The sequence below is a fragment of the Cavia porcellus genome, unplaced genomic scaffold, assembly GCF_034190915.1.
Source record: "Cavia porcellus strain 051 isolate PalLab524CR breed Dunkin Hartley unplaced genomic scaffold, mCavPor4.1 scaffold_27, whole genome shotgun sequence".
Taxonomy (NCBI): Eukaryota; Metazoa; Chordata; class Mammalia; order Rodentia; family Caviidae; genus Cavia; species Cavia porcellus.
In genome coordinates, this window is record NW_026947510.1 from 49179457 (window position 1) to 49198052 (window position 18596).

General features: G+C 37.0%; 1 protein-coding gene across 5 annotated transcripts in view; it reads right to left on the minus strand.

Moving 5' to 3' along the window:
• Nucleotides 1-301: 301 nt before the first annotated feature.
• Bcat1 (branched chain amino acid transaminase 1) overlaps nt 302-18596 on the minus strand; it is a 109295-nt gene continuing 91000 nt past the window's right edge. For all 5 annotated transcript variants that reach the window (XM_003470335.5, XM_005003827.4, XM_063238396.1 and 2 more), the window contains 4 exons: nt 17680-17765; nt 14659-14799; nt 12333-12407; nt 302-6442 (listed from right to left, as the gene is read on the minus strand). In XM_003470335.5, coding sequence (XP_003470383.2) covers nt 6401-6442; nt 12333-12407; nt 14659-14799; nt 17680-17765 — 344 coding nt within the window. In that variant the 3' untranslated portion in view covers nt 302-6400. The remainder of the gene's footprint in view (nt 6443-12332; nt 12408-14658; nt 14800-17679; nt 17766-18596) is intronic.

Consider the following 18596-nt stretch of genomic DNA (forward strand, 5'->3'; position numbering starts at 1 on the left):
GTAAAATTCGAAAGACAAACCTAAATTTTACTGATGATAAATTCATAACCAGGGGAAAGGATGGTTCAAAAGTGTCCCTTGTATTTCTTACACAAATGTTTGAAGGTGAGACATAATTACGGTTTCAGGTCCTTCTTGGTGTGTTCAATGCTTTTCATTCGCTCAATGTCTTTTGGTTTAAAAATATCACAGCACGCTTATACCCCCTGACCAACAACCTTGGGACATCATAAAATGGTAATTCAGCATTATTATTTCATGCACACAACAATGCCAACTTCACAAGACTACACAAACAGCATTCTTTAAAGTTGTTTTATTGATGACAGAAACTGCATAATTACAGATTTGATGAGGAACCTGCAAACAATAAAGAATGGGTCTGTTGCCAGCAAAATACAATTACTCCAGGTCCTTTAGACAAACAAATATAGTTCTTTCACACCAGATGGCTCTTGGGCAACAAAGCCCTTTTAGAATGTTTAATTGTGCTTCTACAAAACCGTCACAGAATGAGGTAGTTTCCTTTTCCCACTGTATTTTCTGTATTCCCATTATTACACAGTAGCCAGCTTAAATCCTTTCAGCATAACCTTTAAACAAGTCTTCATGAAAGCCAAACCTCCTTTACAATGTGTTTATTTCCTTCTACCTACATTTTCTTAAGGAGAATTTCAACAATCACCACACAACTACAGGAATATGGTGACCAGAGATGCTACACAGTCCACTGTTAAACTCAGCTCCTACTCCTACCAGTAAGCTCCAACTTTAAAACACTCTCAAACTACTTATTGCCTCTCAGGCACCATAACAAATAGGCACAAATTCTTTAAAACTGAGTGTCAGGCTTCAGCTCTGTGTAGTAGCTAACTTGTATACTATGGGTCATTCAGTGTTCTGATCGCCAGGGAAACACCTGCAGAAATTCCAGATGCCAACAGTTAGCTGATTTATTTTAAAGATGTGATTCAAATGTGTTTAGAGCCATAATCTTTAAAAGAATTCTTATGCTCTTGAAAAACTCATGGGGGATGCAGAAATTGAGAAGACTATTTGTGTTTCTTAACCCTGAGAATGATTTCAATGACCATGTGAACTCAGTCTGAGACCAAAATCGCAGCATGTTGCAACACGTTTCAGGTAAAAGCTAAATAATATTCAATCAATTTCCAAATCTGCTGACTTTCATCAAGGGAAAGGGCGGGATTGGGGTGGAGTGACAAACAGTATTTCTGAGCAAAAAACCAGTCAAAATCTATTCCTTGTCGCTTATTTGGCTTCAAGATGTCTCATGAACATGAGAACAAAATGCTTAAAGAAATGATACAATAAATCTCATAGACTGCAATTATAAAATCTTATCCAAATTGGTAGCCGTCTACAGTGACATCTCCCTAACATGACTGTTGGATTATAAACTCAAGACTGTCACTTAGTGCTAATATCTGATGGACCAGCCATTAGTGTCAGTTACTTCCTAATTGCACTGTCTGCATTTGACACATACTAAAGACTGAAAATCCTAGTGCCTGGCAAAATATGGAAAAGCTCTTTTGAACAACACAGAAGTGAGTCTGATTTTCTTCCCCATCATTCTTTCTCTTGGCTACCTTGTTCTTTCTCTGATAACTTCTCTCACTCATTTTTTTTCCATACTCTAACAATGCACAAAAAGGAACCTAACCATTGTGATACTGTATGGCAGAGAAATCTGTTAGCAAACGTATAATTTATTCCCAGTTTACATTAATTCTTGCTATTCCAATAGTGGATTACCTTAGGCAACCTAGATTTTAAATCTAGTTAGTTGGGATTATCATGGTATGAAAAATATACTTCTAGATGGAAAACTCAAAATTTCCAAATTTCTTGACTCTGTGTTTTAAATTAGCATTTTAATTGCTAAGACTGAAATTTCATCTACTGGAAAATATGTTTACATCTGTTTGACTCCAGCAAATTATTCACTCACAGATGCTACCTGACTGATATATTTCATGATCAGTCTCTCCAGAGGAAACATGGGAAGTCTTTTAATTCTGTACTATGTGCTAATGATGAAAAATAAATCACCATTTCTATCTTTGCATGGTAAGGGGGATTTGTGGAAATGTTGAAGATGATTTCTTTCCGATATTTAAATGGCCTTTCTTATTAAAAACTTGAAACTGAAAAATCAAGGTCACATAAAAGTTCTTTTCTGAGCAGCTGCATCAATCACCTTCAAGCTATCAGTTTAAACAGCTTGATTCATAATCAACATTTCCTAGAAAAATTTACTCCAGGTCACTGTCTTCATTTCAATATTATCTGGGTTTGAATTTAAAAAGATCAGGAAGTATGCTGAAATCTATGGTATTCTGCAAGAGGTACCATAACATTACTCCAAAAGGATGCGGACAACCATGATTCTAGGTTGATAGGAAGACACAAACCAGAAGGAGGTAATTCAGACCACTCGCCATGGATTAATAACCTTAAATACTAACCTTACTGAGTAGTTTTGCACCAGAGATGCACACAGGAATATTGTTCTTAAAAAAGTGAGATGAAACCTTCACTGTGATTCCTTAATATAAGAGAAGTGCTCTGGCCTTCCACTGTTATCTTCATTGAATGCTTCACAAATACTGCTTTTATATCTAAAGTTCGTTCAAGTAATAGAGTACACACTTCATGAGGTAATGTTTATGTATTATTTATTTTCTAAAACTAACTTTCTAAACTATTGCTATTTGTAGAAGATGCACTTTTGTGGGTGCTCGATCAATATTTGGCAAATAAATAATAATCTCCCTGATCTTTATCCAGAATGCACACTCACTACCCTCTGCCTTGTTTTGGGAAGGGGTATCTGGATCATAAATAGCTAAATGAATTCTGTTTGTAGAAAACAAAGAGACAATGATATAAAGTGTCCACTGAAATTACTCATCAACATTACCCTTTTTTGTAACAAGTTTTTGCATACACGCAGAACAGGAAATCTACATTACAAGGAAGGGTTCTCTAATTGTATTTAGATGAGAGCCATACGCTTTAAAAGAATTCTTGAGCTCTTGAAAAACTCATGGATGATGCAGAAATTGCAAGTAGGGGTTCTCTAATCACATTTAGAACCAGGACATGAAAGGGTTCCCTGAGCCCTCATTAAGCCCTTGGCCTTGGCGCACCTGATGAATATTTACTAGTCTAGTATCATTCACCGAAAGTGAACAAATGCTGTCAAAGACATTTTTCTCAATCTTAGAGTAAACCAAACACATAATTTTGAAAAGAAGCAGAACACCATGCCAGAGCATGAATGGGGCAGGTTAAGAAATCTCTCATTTTAGCAGTTGTTTTCACAGCAGAATTCCCCTAAAGCGGATTTAAAACTTCAGGTTAATAAAACCTTTACAGTCATACAGACTAAGATGGCCTTCACATGCCCAATACCACTCAGATAATCTTACGCAAGTAAGATTGCGTGTTTAGGTTCAGCTTTAGGGTGAAGAACTTTAACCTAGGAGGAGTTAACACAGAATGTTGGTGTCTCTAGGGGAGCTGATGTTGCATGGCACCGTATGCTTTATTTGTTTATTTCTTTTTTCTTTATTATTTTTTACCGGTATCAGGGATTGAACTCACAACCACGTGCTTGCAAGGCAGGCACTTAACGCTGCTGAGCTAAATCCCCAGCCTTATTTGTTTATTTCTTAAAGCTATCTTTCTTTTGAGGAAAAAAAAATACAGGAGGTATAAAACTATGATTCCCTAACAAGGCTTCTCAGTCATTTCTTTCTTTCTGTGTTCTTTTTCCTCTTCCTTTTGAAAGCAAAGGCCCACCCAGGTATTACTAATTTTTCAACTCCTCCAGCCTCGCCGTACTAGACAGCATGGTACACATCCAGCTAGAAGTTGGTTCTTGTGCTGCATCCAGGGTTGAATCCTTGACAAACGGGTGCCCCAAAAACATATATCTAACAGAAAATCTTTTTAGGAAATGATCAAGTTTTGTCTACATCTGAATATCTCATTTTAATATTGTGGTTTTCACTCCTGTGTTTGGGAAAAGCTGACAAAGTCAGTCTAAAATGTAAAAGCTGGGAAAAGTGGGAGGAAGGGAACATGCAAAAATAAGTTAATCATTATCGTTTTAACTGCCACCAGTTCTGTTTATAGTCATTCACATGTGAATTGCTGAATCTCATTTGATCAACACAATTAAACATTAAATAATTGCAGCCAATTATGCAAATATCAGCAACAATATTAATTTGTTGATCTTTTTGAGCAGATTAGCCTCACATGTTCCTAATGCTTGCCTATCTTATGACTTAAATGATCAATTAATGTTGCGATAACTAAGTCTTGAGGAATGGATAATTGCCTAGTTATAATGTGACACTCTTGCCTAGTGATATAATGTGACCGCTTTACCCCACTGCAATTAAATAAATAGTGCACAAGAAAAAAAGAAGTACAGATGCTCCTTTTAAATCTATTTAACAAGTCAGTATCAAGGTCAATTTCCTGTCTTATTGCTTAACAGAGAATAGCATATTATGTTCCCTATAATAAGAGATGTCCAGTTTTTAAGATGTATGTCTTTTCATCTTTTCTGAGTGTGGTACAAAGGGTTTAGCATGCTCTCATGTTTTTATGAAAGAAATCATATAAACATAATGTTCCCTAACTTTCACGATGGGTACACTAAATTTAGAAATGCAAAGTATGAAATATAAATATGGCAAACAAGTAAATTTCCTTGCTCATAGAAATCAATCTAGTTATTACGCTTGTCTTCACAGTTAAAATTTCCTGGAAGTCCTGTTGAGACTGTTATATTAAGAATGAGGTCAAAAAGATTTAGCAAAGGTGAAAGCATCTCGTTAGAACACTCTAAGAATACTCTGAGCCTAAAAGAGAAGACCTGCCTAAGAGTTCACATCACCAATTAAAAGTTCCCTAAAAGACATTTTTACCATTCCTTTTCATCTTAGCCTTCTCTAATTTTTATTTTACCATTCCTGTCTAAAAAAAGACCCTACAGCTACAAGTTTTGGAGACGAATCAAAGCCCATTTGCTATGTGTTGTTAAATGCCTAAAGGAAAATTTTCCAATGCATCAAACTTCTAGAATGTTTTCTCCCCTGCTCTGAAAAGAGAATGAAATATGATCAGCAAGATGAAAGGCATTAAGACTGAGGAAAACCAAAATACAATGTCTGAGTTGACCTTCCACTGGTAATGTTTTCTGTCAAGATTTCACTTTCCCCTAGATAAACTAAGAAAGGATACAATGTTTAACTCACAGCTCCAAAAGGAGGAAAAACATTCCCTGTAATTGCTCTCTCTCCACCATAACCATATATTCTATCAATCCTCACTCAAAAGAAAAGAGCACCTACAAAAACAAAAGCATAAAACCAGACTATCTCCCTGGCTTCTACGCCTCACCCCAAATGATTTAACACTTCACCAATGACATGTGTCATCCCTACTTGGTTGGTATGATATCATGAATTTTCTCTCTCCAGGGCCACTGCTTTAAATCCAAGTGTCTTCCCTCACTGTGGCTCTCAGCACCTCTAACGACTTAGGAGTTCATGGAAAATGAGGCTAATATGAGGTAAATATGACACACACTGTTGGAGTCAATCACAATTCTAACAAAGAGGTTTCATAATATAGAAACATAGAAGGTGCACTTCTATAGAAGCTAAATGTTTGTTCATTCATTCAATAGATATTTACTGAGTACCCACTATGTGCCAGGCATTGGGCATACAAAGATCCCTAAGGCGTTAAGACCTTCCGTCTTCCGTAGCCTGATGAGTACATAGGTACAATACTACATGATCAAGACAATGGTGAACATGCTCAGGTCTACCGGTGCACAGATGCATTAGGGGCCTGCACACACATGTGACAGAAAGAAATCAAGTTTTCCAAGATCTTACGAAACAAAATAAAACCACTTTCTGAGCGTTTCTAAGAGTAACAATGCGTCACAAAGAACATTACCTACAGAAATTATCCAAGTCCAGACACACACAAGTATCATTTACTTGAGGACGCACACATTCTACTAAAGAATCAACATTTTGGATCTGAGCGAAGTTCTAATGGAGGCACTCAGATGACGGAAGAAACTCTGTTATATGGCTTACATTATAAGGTAAAGAAAGCAACTATACCCAAGTTTACAAAACAACTGATGATGAAAATTCATAGTCTCAGGCACAAGAAAAAAGAAACCACCCTCATAACACACAAATAAGACGAACTACATTATATACAACTACTGACAGGTTGCTTAAGAAATCTATCACATATACAAAAAAAAAAAATCTATCACAATCCGAGGGCAGCAGCCTATTTCAATAGCATACAGTTGATCTGTAGCTCTCATTCAGGATACTACGATTGTCCAGGCGCTCTCTTCTTTTCCGTACTGTAACAAAAGCAAGAAAACATGGTTTAGTATAACAAGCTCACGGTGCAGGAGCAGCTTCATGCAGCCAAACTTGATACAGCCAAAGCTACCCAAAAGGCTCACTTGTGCTTTAAACACTGAAAGCATATGAACACATTCTAAAAATAAGTTAGAGAGGAAGAGAGGAAAGGAAGGTGGGCAGGAGGAGGGGCAGACATCTTACAAACTGATGACACATACATTTAGATCTGTAAACAACCAAGGACCTGGAAAGGATCATAGATGTTAGTTATAATTATTGCTGAACTTAAATTCACAGCAGGCTAAGCATGATGGTGTTCCCCTGTAATCCCAGCATTTGGGAGTACGGGGTAGGAAGATCTTAGAGCTCAAGGCCACCTGGACTACATAATATAATGTGACCTTGTCCCAGAAAAAACCTGAAACCAAACCAAACTAAGCAAAAAAAAAAAAAAGGTAAATTTACAGGTGTTTACCACTACTTCTGCATTTTGCTTCTGTTTTTCAAATGAGTTACACTGTTTACCTACAGCTCTATTTTCTTCAAAGAAGTGCTGCTCAGAGCGTATTCCCCAAACAACTAACATCAGCATCTCCTGGCAACATAGAGAAATGGAAATTCCCAGGTTCCCTCTCAGATTTATGGGATCAGAAATGCCAGAAACCTCCAGGTCCGCAAGCACTTCCAGCTAATGCTGACACAAGCTAAAGAGCATTTTATCTTCATGCCCCAAAATATTAAACTGAATTCTGGATACTTTTTTTTCCCCTGTGATAATGGGAATTGACCGCAGGTGTCGCACAGAACTACACTGCCATCCTTTTTTAAATTCTGAGACAGAGTCTCTGTTAATTAAGTTGCCCAGGGTGTGATCCTCCTGCCTCAGCCTCTAAGAGTGTTGGGGTTCTAGGTGTGTGCCACAATGTCCAGCTGTCCTTGTGCATCTTAAGAGGAATTTTAGTCTCTAAATCAGTTGGTGCTGTTAGCATTCCAATTTTTCTTATTCTTTTGAAAATCGTTTACTATCATAATCTAATTTGGATACTACAGTAGCACATGCTTTAAAAGAAACTTGAATTTTAAACCATGAAGTTGAATTAATGAAACAAAACGCTCTATACTGCCAATGGAGAGCTAGTTCAAAGGTCAGTAGATAGTGATTCAATAAACATCTGTGTTTAAATAAGCTTTCCTCCTTAGAGCAATCATGCACACCAGCTCCATTGTGTTGGGAACTTTGCAGACTTGTTACTTCATTGAATCCTCAGAGGAAGCCTACATGGTAGGAATGGTGTGACCTCCTGGCCCATTCATCTCTGTTTCCTGGCTGGAGATGTGACATTCTGTTCCACATGTACTGCCATCACTGGCATTGCCTTCGAGGGGCGAAACCAACAAGGCCTGCTGATCTTGGACTGTCAAACTCCAAAACCGTGAGCTAAACAAACCTTTTCTATGAAGTTGGTTGCCTCAGATACTACATTTTAGTAACAGGAAGCTGACTAAGACAGCATTATTCAAGAGATTCATCTTGTCTCATCTTAGAATATCTTAATGTATAAAAGCAATGTTTTTTGTTTTGTATTTTCTTGGCCTCCTGACTATTCATTATTTCCTCTGAAGAAGCATTAATGCTTGCATACCCTTAGCCTTGTGGTGAACCCCAGAGATGCCAACAAACAATTCCAACAGCCTTAGAAGAAACACAAGGGTGTGACTAATTATAATCTAAGTATCTAAGACAGTGAACCTGTGGCATCTGTTTTAGTGGACTGTTTGTATCGAAAGCTCTAAAATTTTGCCATCACTGGTCTAGAATAATAATCCCCAGCTCTTCAACAGGTGGAGGAAGAAAAAGCATTTAAATGGGTGAATGCGTCTGGACCACAGGAAAGCAGTATTGTTCCAGAGAGTTACAAAAGGTTCCTAGAAAATACGAATGTTGAAGGATAACCAGGACTTCATCGGGTGACCAAACCAGAAGGTACAGTGAGGGCAGGTGGTGTCAGAGAGCTGAGCTCACTGGGAGAGCAGGGAAGATTCCCAACAGCAGGAGCAAGCATGATTAAGACCATGACTAACTGGAAGAGCAAACAGAAACAGGGGAGAAGAATAACACAGACAACATGGCTAATAGTCTCCAAGTTTCACTTTAGTGAAACACAAAAACAGACATGTTTTTCTTTTTTACTTAAAGAAAGAAAGAAGGAAAAAAATGTTCACTGGCAATGTTCCCCTTCTAGGAGCTATTTGTAGAGTAATCTAAGACCCAGGGAACTATATGGGTAATTAGCTAAATGGGATAAATACTTTAACCTCAGAGAATCTTACTCAAGTACAGAAGTACAAAAGTTAAAATGAAAGGCAAACTTGTGGTTAAGGAGAATTTTCCCCTTGGGTTATACTGGCAAGAATTATGAAAAAAAAAAATTTTGTTAAATGATTGTTGTTCCCTTCTCCTTCAATTTACCAGAGCACTTTGTAGGAAATATTTACGTTTCCATGTAATGCCGAAAGAGATCAAATGTAAAAACATGATGCAACGCTACACTTTTTCCTCAGTAATTACTGAAATTATTTTTCTTGGAATCAAACAACCCCAGTAGCTTGGCTGACAGCACCAATTTGCCATCTTGTAAGAGGATAATTTTGAGACTTAAGGTTCCATGCACCCAGCCACAAAAATATTTGAAGAAGAAAGATGTGGTTTTAGATTATGGATGGATAGTCCCTTGTTAATTAACAGTTTGGAGCAGATGTGATACTTCTGGTTTGTGGTTAATTCAGATCCACTGCACTATCTCTATGTCCTGAGAGCATGTTCCTTTGCACCTTGATCCAGTATGGGACTTTGGACGTATAATTAGACTTTAGTGTTACTACCACTGTACTTCACTACCTAGAGTAAAAACAAATTATTTACTTAGATACAGCAATAAAGTTAAAGGGAAAAGTTCCATTTATTTCTCATACCTTACTTCACATGTATCATTTAATTTTAAACATTTTCATACATGCTCACATTTATTTTATTTTAACTTCCCTTGATTTTCGTGTGCTTTGGTTTCTTTAGTTTTTCTTTTTTGTCCTTTTTTTTGGTCCTTTTTCACTGTGATGTCCGCAGCTCCTAGGGTAACGTTATGTATAATGTTTGCACTCCATCTATCCCTTTGTTAAATGAATTATTCAACAACATTTTCTGTAGTCACATTCTTCTGGTTTCCATTGTACTTTCTGAGAACCTTAGTAATGGCTTTCCAACTTGCCCCAAAGTTCTATGTTTGGGCTTCTTTTTTATTCATGGTTTTGGGTCCTAATAGTATTTGTCACCAGCTCAATGTTGATGAGTCAGTCACATTTTTGCTTTTGATTCCTAGCAATTTTTTTCTCAAGCAAAGATTCACGGTTATGTCCACTGAATACCTCTACTTAGGTCTTCCAAATGCATATTTAATAGAATTTAATTTTTCTTTTATTGCCTACCTTTTTTATTCTTCACAAATCAAGTCAGTTTAAAATTTCTTATTTCACACAATCTAGAATAGGGAGCTCATGTCTCATTTTGTTTGTTAATTCTATAAAATGTACAATCTTTTAAAACTTAAAAAAAATTTTTAAATTTTATTTAACCTTATTTTTTGGAGTACAGCCCACTTTGGCCCCCAATTTGTAATCCGCTTGCCTCAGCCTTTTGAAAGCTGTAATTATAGACATGAGCCATCACACCTGGCTTCAAATGTATAATTTGTTCAAGAAAAAATTTCAAAGAAATCTTTCTTCTGACCTATGACCACACTGCTTCCCCCCTTAAAAAAAAAAATCTCTAAACTGTTATGCTGAATAAAAGCTTTCATAACTTAGCCAATTATATATTTTAAAATTCTATTTATGTTTTTATCTGAGCAAAATAATTATCTTCATAGGATTTACTCAGGCAATCCTGAAAAAGTTGTCTGAACACGAAGACAGCAATGTTTGTTATCCTTCAAATTACTTCTGTTTCTGTATACAAAGGTAGAAAACAACTCTGAGTACCATTTTTTTTCTGATATGAAGGCACTCCTTTTATCTTACAGAAAATTCTTATAGAAAACCCGTACTGAAGAGAAATGAGGTAGCTCACTTCATTCAAAAACCATAAGCGGACAGAGTGGTACGTGGATCAGCCCAGAATTTGGGAGCTTAGGCAAGAGAATCACTGAGAGTTTGAGACTTGTCTGGGCTACAAAGTGAGCTCAAGGCCAGCCTGAACTGTCTAATGAGACTGTGTCTCAAAAAGACAAACAATAACAACAACAAAAATTGAAAAAAGCATAAGCACCTAGATATAGTAGTGTATGTCTGTAATCCCAGCACTAAGGGAACCTGAGACAAGAGGCCTGAAGTTCGAGCCCAGCCCATGCAACTTAGCAAGATGTGATGTCAAAACAAAATAGTTTTAAAAAGAGATAGGGACATAGTTCATTGTGAAATTCTGGGTTCCATCTCCAGTATCAAAAAACAGAAAGCAAAACAACCCATAACCATTCTTTGCTTTTATCACAGCTACTAAAAATTTTCCATAAAAGTTGCTGTGTAAATCTTAAAAGAATACTGTTTCTATAACAGCTCAAAAATTGATTTATTTTCTGGATACCTGCTGCATTCTCAAATGACTATAAATTTTGCTTAGTTTTATGGCTCAATACCATCTGATGTCACCAAGCCATCAAATGAATTTGACTTTTGCATTTGAGTCTCAGCTACCCTTGGATATGCTAGTAATGGGCAGTGAGGACATCTGGGTTCAACAAAATCCTCTAGAAACTTGCAAAATACAGGCTTTTTTATAGATGACCTAGTGTGCTCTGATATGTGATACGCCTGCTTAACTACCTGATGAGACATTACTAAAGGCAGATGTGCAGAAAAAAATAGGTGAAACAAAACCAGCAGTATAAGAAAAAGCTGCACATCCTTGAACCCATTGTAGGGATTTATCCTAAGGAAATGAACAAGTCAGTTCTGTTCATAATAATGAAAAAAAATCCACCACCACAAAGGCTCACTATAATGATTGCTTTAAACATTTATGATACATCAACATGATGGAAATGAACTGAACTTTATAAATGATATTAAGAAAACCACTTATTGAGTTGGGGTGAAAAAGTTAAGTGTTTATTTAATATGCAGTAGCTGAGTATGGTGGCACATGCCTGTAATCCCAGCACTCAGGAGGCTGAGGCAGAAGGATCATAGCAAATTTAAGACCAGCCTGGGCTACAAAGTGAGCTCAATGCCAGTCTGAACTGCATAGTGAAACCCTGTCTCAAGAAAACAAAACAAAACAAAAAAAGCAGGCAACAAAATTATGCATGATATGAATTCACTTTGCTGGAGAAAATAGCCAACAGCAAGTATAAATGTTATAAAACATTGCAAGTATAGACATTCCAAATTAACAGTGGTTTGTATCTCAGCATTAGAATCATAGGTAATTATTTTCTTCCTGGGTTTTACTCTAAATTCAAGGTTTTGAAGGCTAAAACATTTTTAATGAGTTTTCTAAATGTTACAACAATTTACACTTATTTTTTAAATGCTAAGTAATCGGGAGTCCCTGACAAGATTTCCTTTTTAAAATACGTATCTTTTTCATTTTGGTTCATGTCCACTCACAGTATCAGGAAGACCATCCTTAAACTGAAATGTTCTCAAATTATAATGTTTACTCTCTTCACTCCCTGAAAATATGATATGGTCCTAATCCCCCATTGAAATAAGTTGCTATTTTACTTTTTGGTGTTAGGAGAAAACCAGGGCTTTCTGCGTACTAAGCAAGTGCTTTCCCATCAATCTACACGTGCAGGCCTAGGCAGTATTTTTTTAAAAAAAGATCTTTACTTGGATATTAGTCAGCTTCTCCAAGATTCGACTTGCGAGCTCAGGCCCATTCTCCATGGTTGGAATGTGTATCATCTACGAAAGAAAAATGAGATACTTTGAGAATTTCAACATGTGGAGTGGTGACAGAGAAGACATGTAGCAATTTATACATTAAGGCAATTCCACCTAAAGAAGACATAGCACTGTAACCTACTTAGCATGCACACTACCTGCTCACACCAAAGATTCTTTTCTATTGTGAACAGCAATGAACGCTAGCCCACAGCAGGCTGTTTATTGCCTATGGACTAAATTTAGGGCATAAATGGTTTATATTCTAATCTTCAGGCTGATCCGAGAGATCAAGGAAGAGACAGGGGAGCCTAAAATAATGATAAAGTGAATAAAAGCTCAGACTCTTCCAAAATTCCAGGAATCCGTAAGGATGAGCGATTGTCCTCTACCTCTAACCCTTTAACCATCTAAACCAAAGAATGAGAATGCAAAGATATTTTACAAGAAATTAAAACAAGTCATTTTGGGAACATGAATTTGAGTCTCTGCCTTCAAAATAGGGGGCTCTCTTGCAGGATAAGGTGCACATCAGCCCTCCATGAGCCACAACTTCTACAACTCTGGACAGCTAAATTCATGGCCCAAAGAGACTCCATGATCCTAATCTGTATCCTCCGTGCCAGGTCCATTCATGCCTCCCTGGCTTGCGGTCTTTCGATAATCTGATTTTAGTAGATACGCTCATTATGCCCTTTAGTGTAATAGGATAATTAGATAATTAGATGCGTATTTTGGCTCCAAACAGCTCCTAAAACTGAACCATTAAAATACTGTATGTTAAATTCTAAAAACTTATTTCTAGAGGTGAAATAATAATTGAATGTTTTAAAAATCTGACCTACTAAATCAACACTGGCTATTATAATGACTTGTTTTCTTCAAAATTTAATATCATCTTACTCTGAAGTCCTACCATGCTTTTGCTCTTCTGTTTCCATTGGTTCTATCATGTTGTATCTTATTGGATTGTATTATATGTAAAGTATAAACAAATTTTCTATGGAAAATGAGATAATATAGTTAGCCATTGTTCATTTTCTGTTATTTGGTTCTCTGAATGCCCTGTAATACTTTCATTCTCTTTAATGATTTTATACTATTTTGTTATGTTTGATACTATTGTATATGAAGTTATGCTCAACTATTTCCAAGAAAGAGATATTATGGTAGTTACTGTTAATTACAGGTTGTCTTCTGGTGAAATACTGTGTTGCTTACACTGTTCTGTTCTGATCTGCTTTGTTATGTCCTGTTTTGTCTTAATCTCTTTTAAAAAATTTTTAAAAATCTGACCTACTGATAACTTCAGTTAATAAAGTGGACAAAAAACATGACGCAGGTACTATCATACTAAAATACAAGTATTAATGGAAAATGGTATAATTCTGTGAAACAATCAATTTGTAGATGCAATGATGTCAGGAGCCATCTCTAAACTGTAAAACCTGAAGTCAGGAAGTAGTCACCACTAAAGTCTGCAGAATAACTGTAATGCAGAACTTAAAAACCAGTGGAATTTATGTTTCATGTGAATGATTTAAGCTAATTCATCTTGTAAGAATAATCCCAAAGCCCTTTAAATGATAAATGGCGGCACAATCATCTCTCCTTTACTGATGAGAAAACTTAAGGCTCAGAGAAATTGAAAAGTCATTAACTGATGTTAATCCTAAGTACCAGAAATTTGTTGCTAAAGGGAAAGCCAAAAATTGACAAAATGATTGAAATATAGTACATATAAAATCAGAGTAATTTACGAAGAGGAGAACGTGTCTTCCAACCAAAACCTTGAGTTCCTTTTGGAATATTTTAGTAAATGCACCAGTTTTAGTAAATGAAAAATTTTTGGAATGCAGTCTATTTAATAATATACAATAATAATAATAATAATAATAATCAAACTGTTCAAATGCAGTTTCCAAAACAATTTTCCATTCCTAACCTAAAAGTAATGAAAATACTTTTGGAAACCAGGAAACTGAAATCTAATCTATCGGCACAGCTCCAATCTCTAAATTGAGGTAAGCAAACATGACACAAAAGATAAAACTGAGTTCCCTCCATGTTTGCACTTACTTGAGATCACCGTAAACATGGAAGTTATATGCAGTATAGGTTCGTGTGGACAACCTATCCAAACTGATGTCATGCCATGCTATAAAACCATTGTCTGCATCCTGGTCCAAGTAGTTTCATTCACACACTGTAAAGATTAGCTGAAATACAGGCTAATGTCTGGAAATGGCAGGAAATGCCCTATTTGTCTCACCTGGTCCTTGTACAGTATATCAGAAACTGGGCAGACAATGCAGGCTGTCCCAGAGCCAAACATCTCCTTTACTCTGTTTTCATCCAGGGCGCTGGTCAGATCACTCATGGTGAGGTACCTCTCTGACACCTTAAATTCACCCTGTCAGGAATATTAAAAAAAAAAAAAAACACTTAACCTTTTACTTTCTGGTTGAACCCAGATAATGTCACAGTCCTTTGGGGGGACATTAAAGAGGACAAACCATCTTACTGGTAAATGCACTGAAACACAAAGCACCCTATTTCAAGGTCACTGCATTTGTAAATTAAGTTACACAATACAAACATGCAACTATCACCTGAGAGACACCATATGTTTTAGTGTGTGCCTGCTTATTGGATTTTATTGCTGTCATGGATAAAGTCTCATAAGTTGATTCATTCCAAGTGCTTCTTAATGCATGTAGCATGGTCATAAAGCAAAAAACCAAATTCTGATATATATTCTTAATAGTCACTGCTACCATTTACCATGTACCCATCATACACCAAGATTTTTAATTCTAAAGGCAGGCACAATCACTTCCACTTTACTGATGAGGAAACCAGGGCTCAGGGAGGTGGAAGGGGTATCCCCAAGGCCACACAGCTAATAAATGGCAAAAACTGGGTTTGAACCTAGGTCTGATCTTATTTGTTCCAAATGTGGTCCTCCTTCCACCCTGCCTTTCATGGATTAAAAAAAAAACAGACCGAGTTCAAATATCTGAAATATTCATTATTTTAAAAAATTAAATATACGGACTTTACTTTAAAAGCTGCATTATAAATATATATTTTTCTTTCCAGATTAACTGACAAGGAGACCTTATAATAGTAATAGTCTTCCTTGTCTTTTAGAATCAGACTGGGTTGAATTTCACCAGGGATTAAGTGGTGTAATCTCCTCCACTTCTGCAGAATTATTTTGAGTATTTTTATTTGCTCAAGGATAGAAAATGGAAAAAAAAATCCAGTGCTTTTAATCTGTTTAATACTGACTCTTCAATCTTTAAGTCTCATTCCTTTATCTTAGTGACTCAAATTCAATCCTTGTCAACAAGCTATTTGAATTAAGGACAACAGAGAATGCATATGTTGAGAGAAAAGCAAGATGCAAGTGTTTTTTTCTTACCTACAAACCGACAATACATAAAAATGGAAATCAAAGCACTTGGATTCAAAATATTAGAAGAACAATGTACCATGCACCACACATGCTGCAAGTGGATTTGGAAGGACAGGGAAGTATGTCTTCCCAAGTTTCAATTTCTTTCATTCTGTAATTGCAATTATGTGTTCAGAGGTAAATAAATAAGTTTCAGATCAGCCAACTTTATTGAAAACAAGCTGAGTTCAGTGTTCTGGAAAAGGAAAAAAACCCCTCTTGCAAATAAGCAGAATTGTTTTTCTTCTGTTCACCCTTACTTATCTCTGGACAATTTCCCCTGTCTGGCAGTAGTGGTAACCCCCCACATGCCTCTTGGCATTTTATGTTTCACTGTTTTAAAATAGCTTTTAAAATAAATTACAGCTAAGGAGTCAAGAAAAACTTCCTCTATAATAGCCTATTTTTCATGCTAGCAAATCATTAGTGTGGGAAAGCATTTCCACTTGCAACTTGTCATCAAACCTTCTGTACTTAGTTGATTTTTTTTCTTTAATAAAACAGAAATTACTGAGCTTCAAAAATATATCTTTCCAACTGCAAACATATTTAGGACAGGGCAAGCTGTTTGAAATTATACCAACAGTTTGTAAATGTCATGCCCAATGTGCCAGCCAGCATGTGGCAGTTGGGTCTTGTCTACTTCAGGGTTTTGTGGAATTATTTATAGCACATTTCCTTTATATTCAAAGTCTTTTTCCAGAGAAAATGCTAGTATTCTTCTAGGTAATGTGTGTTTCTAAACATTTGTCCTATTCATACCATCTGACCATGGCACCCTCAAAAGCCTTTCCATGGTCTTTAGAGACCACTTTAACACATGGGTCAAAAGTTCCATCCAAAAACCGTTGCCAGACAACCCACTCATTTAATACCCACTTTGAATATGTTATGTCACTTTAAATAACAAACAGTTTAATAGTCTTTGCTTGTATCACATGGATTTGAAAGTCTACCAAAAACTGCTTTACAACTGCCTGTGTTTTTTTTTCCTTTTTTTTTTAATGGAACCAGGGATCAAACTCACAGCCTTGCACTTGCCAGACAGGCATTTAAGCCACTGAGCTAAATCCCCAGCTCTGTCTCTTTGTTTTGACCTTTAAAAACAGCCCTGTCTATGTGGGTGACGGGGGCAGTGGAGGGAGAAAGAAAGTAGCCAATCCAAGAGCATTATGGTAATAAATACACAGGTCAATGTCAGTAAAATTCCATAATTCCAATGGTGAGCACAGTGACAGTGGAATAAGGAAAGTAGAGGAAAACACAGAATTGTGTTTTCCCTGCACTGTGGAATATATTTACACTTGGAAAGTTGAGGGCTGATTGGATAGAACACAAAGCATAACCTAGGTTAAGCTGACAAGAGCTGCCTAGTATAAAGATGCCTAGTATAAAGGTGAATTCTGTGATGCTCCCCTAGGATATCTTGCTGCTCTGGTTTCTCTCTGCCCTCCCTACAAACAGCACTCAAAGATGATCTTCTAGAGCTATGCTGGTGAACCCACGGCATGCGAGCCGCAGCAGGCACGCACGAGCCAAGTTGCCCCAGAGCATCGGATAACAGTTCTTTTTTCTAAACTAAAACCTCAGTATTCAGGTTTAATTGCAGTGTTGGCACTCTGGGATAAATAAGTGGGTTTGGGGTTGCAGTTTGGGCATTTGGTCTCTCAAAGGTTGCCAACACTGTTCTAGAGAGCTCTTTCAAGAGTTAGGATTTAAAGGTTAGAGAACACTGGTTGCAACCACAGGGTATTATTTCACCAGGGCTTGAGGCTTATTCTGATTCCTCTGCGTTGCAAGCTTATGAAAGTTGTCCATGTCAAAGGCACCCACCCACTCACGGGCCAGGTCCAGGATGCTCTGCCGCGTCACTCCTGGGAGAATGATGCCATCTAGTGGAGGAGTTGCCAGTTCTTTTTCTGTCAATTAGAACAGGAAGATGGGTCAAAATTTAACTATGTTAGGCCCCTCTTATATCAACAACCATTTTTACAAAACCATGCCTCACAATTTTGCCAGTCACAAACATAAAGTTCAAGTTACTGCTCCGCATTGTCAAGTCCTGCATATCAATTCACGTTCCAGTTAAATTCTTTTTTTTTTTTTTTTTTGGTGGTTTTGAGATAGGGTTTCACTATGCAGTTCAGCTCAAGCCTTGTACTCTTTTTGTAGCCAAGGCTGGCCTCGAACTTGCATGATTCTCCTACTTCAGCTTCCCGAGTGCTGGGACTGTAGGTGTGTGCCACCATGTCCAGCGACGTAAGAATTTTATATTACAAACCAGAAAGAAAGCTACTCATCTACTAATCTTCAGCGTGTACTAACCATCCTGTAACTGTTCACCCTCAAAGATTTAAATGAAATGGGTTTAGGGTAAAGTGTGTATGTAGATAGCTAAAACAGAAAAACTCTCGAAGTTTCAAGTTTATGCTATTGCTTTACACAGATGACAGCATTCACCCACCATGAGGGCTGGGCATGACACTCATCTGTAGGCATCAAGTATGGTCCATCACCTGCACGGGCCTCTTTATCACAGGCCATCTCTCAACATCTCCCTTCCCTCCCCTTTCTGATACCCAGGAGTCAGACTGAATCTTCAAACCTTATTCATCACCTTACACCATGCTGACCCTTACGAGGGAGCATGCGATTGCAGAGAATTCACACAGTATGCTTAAAAGGATCACCAGGTAGTTAAAAACTGTGAAAGAATTCACTGGTATCTCTGAGCTCCTCCAGGCCCTTTC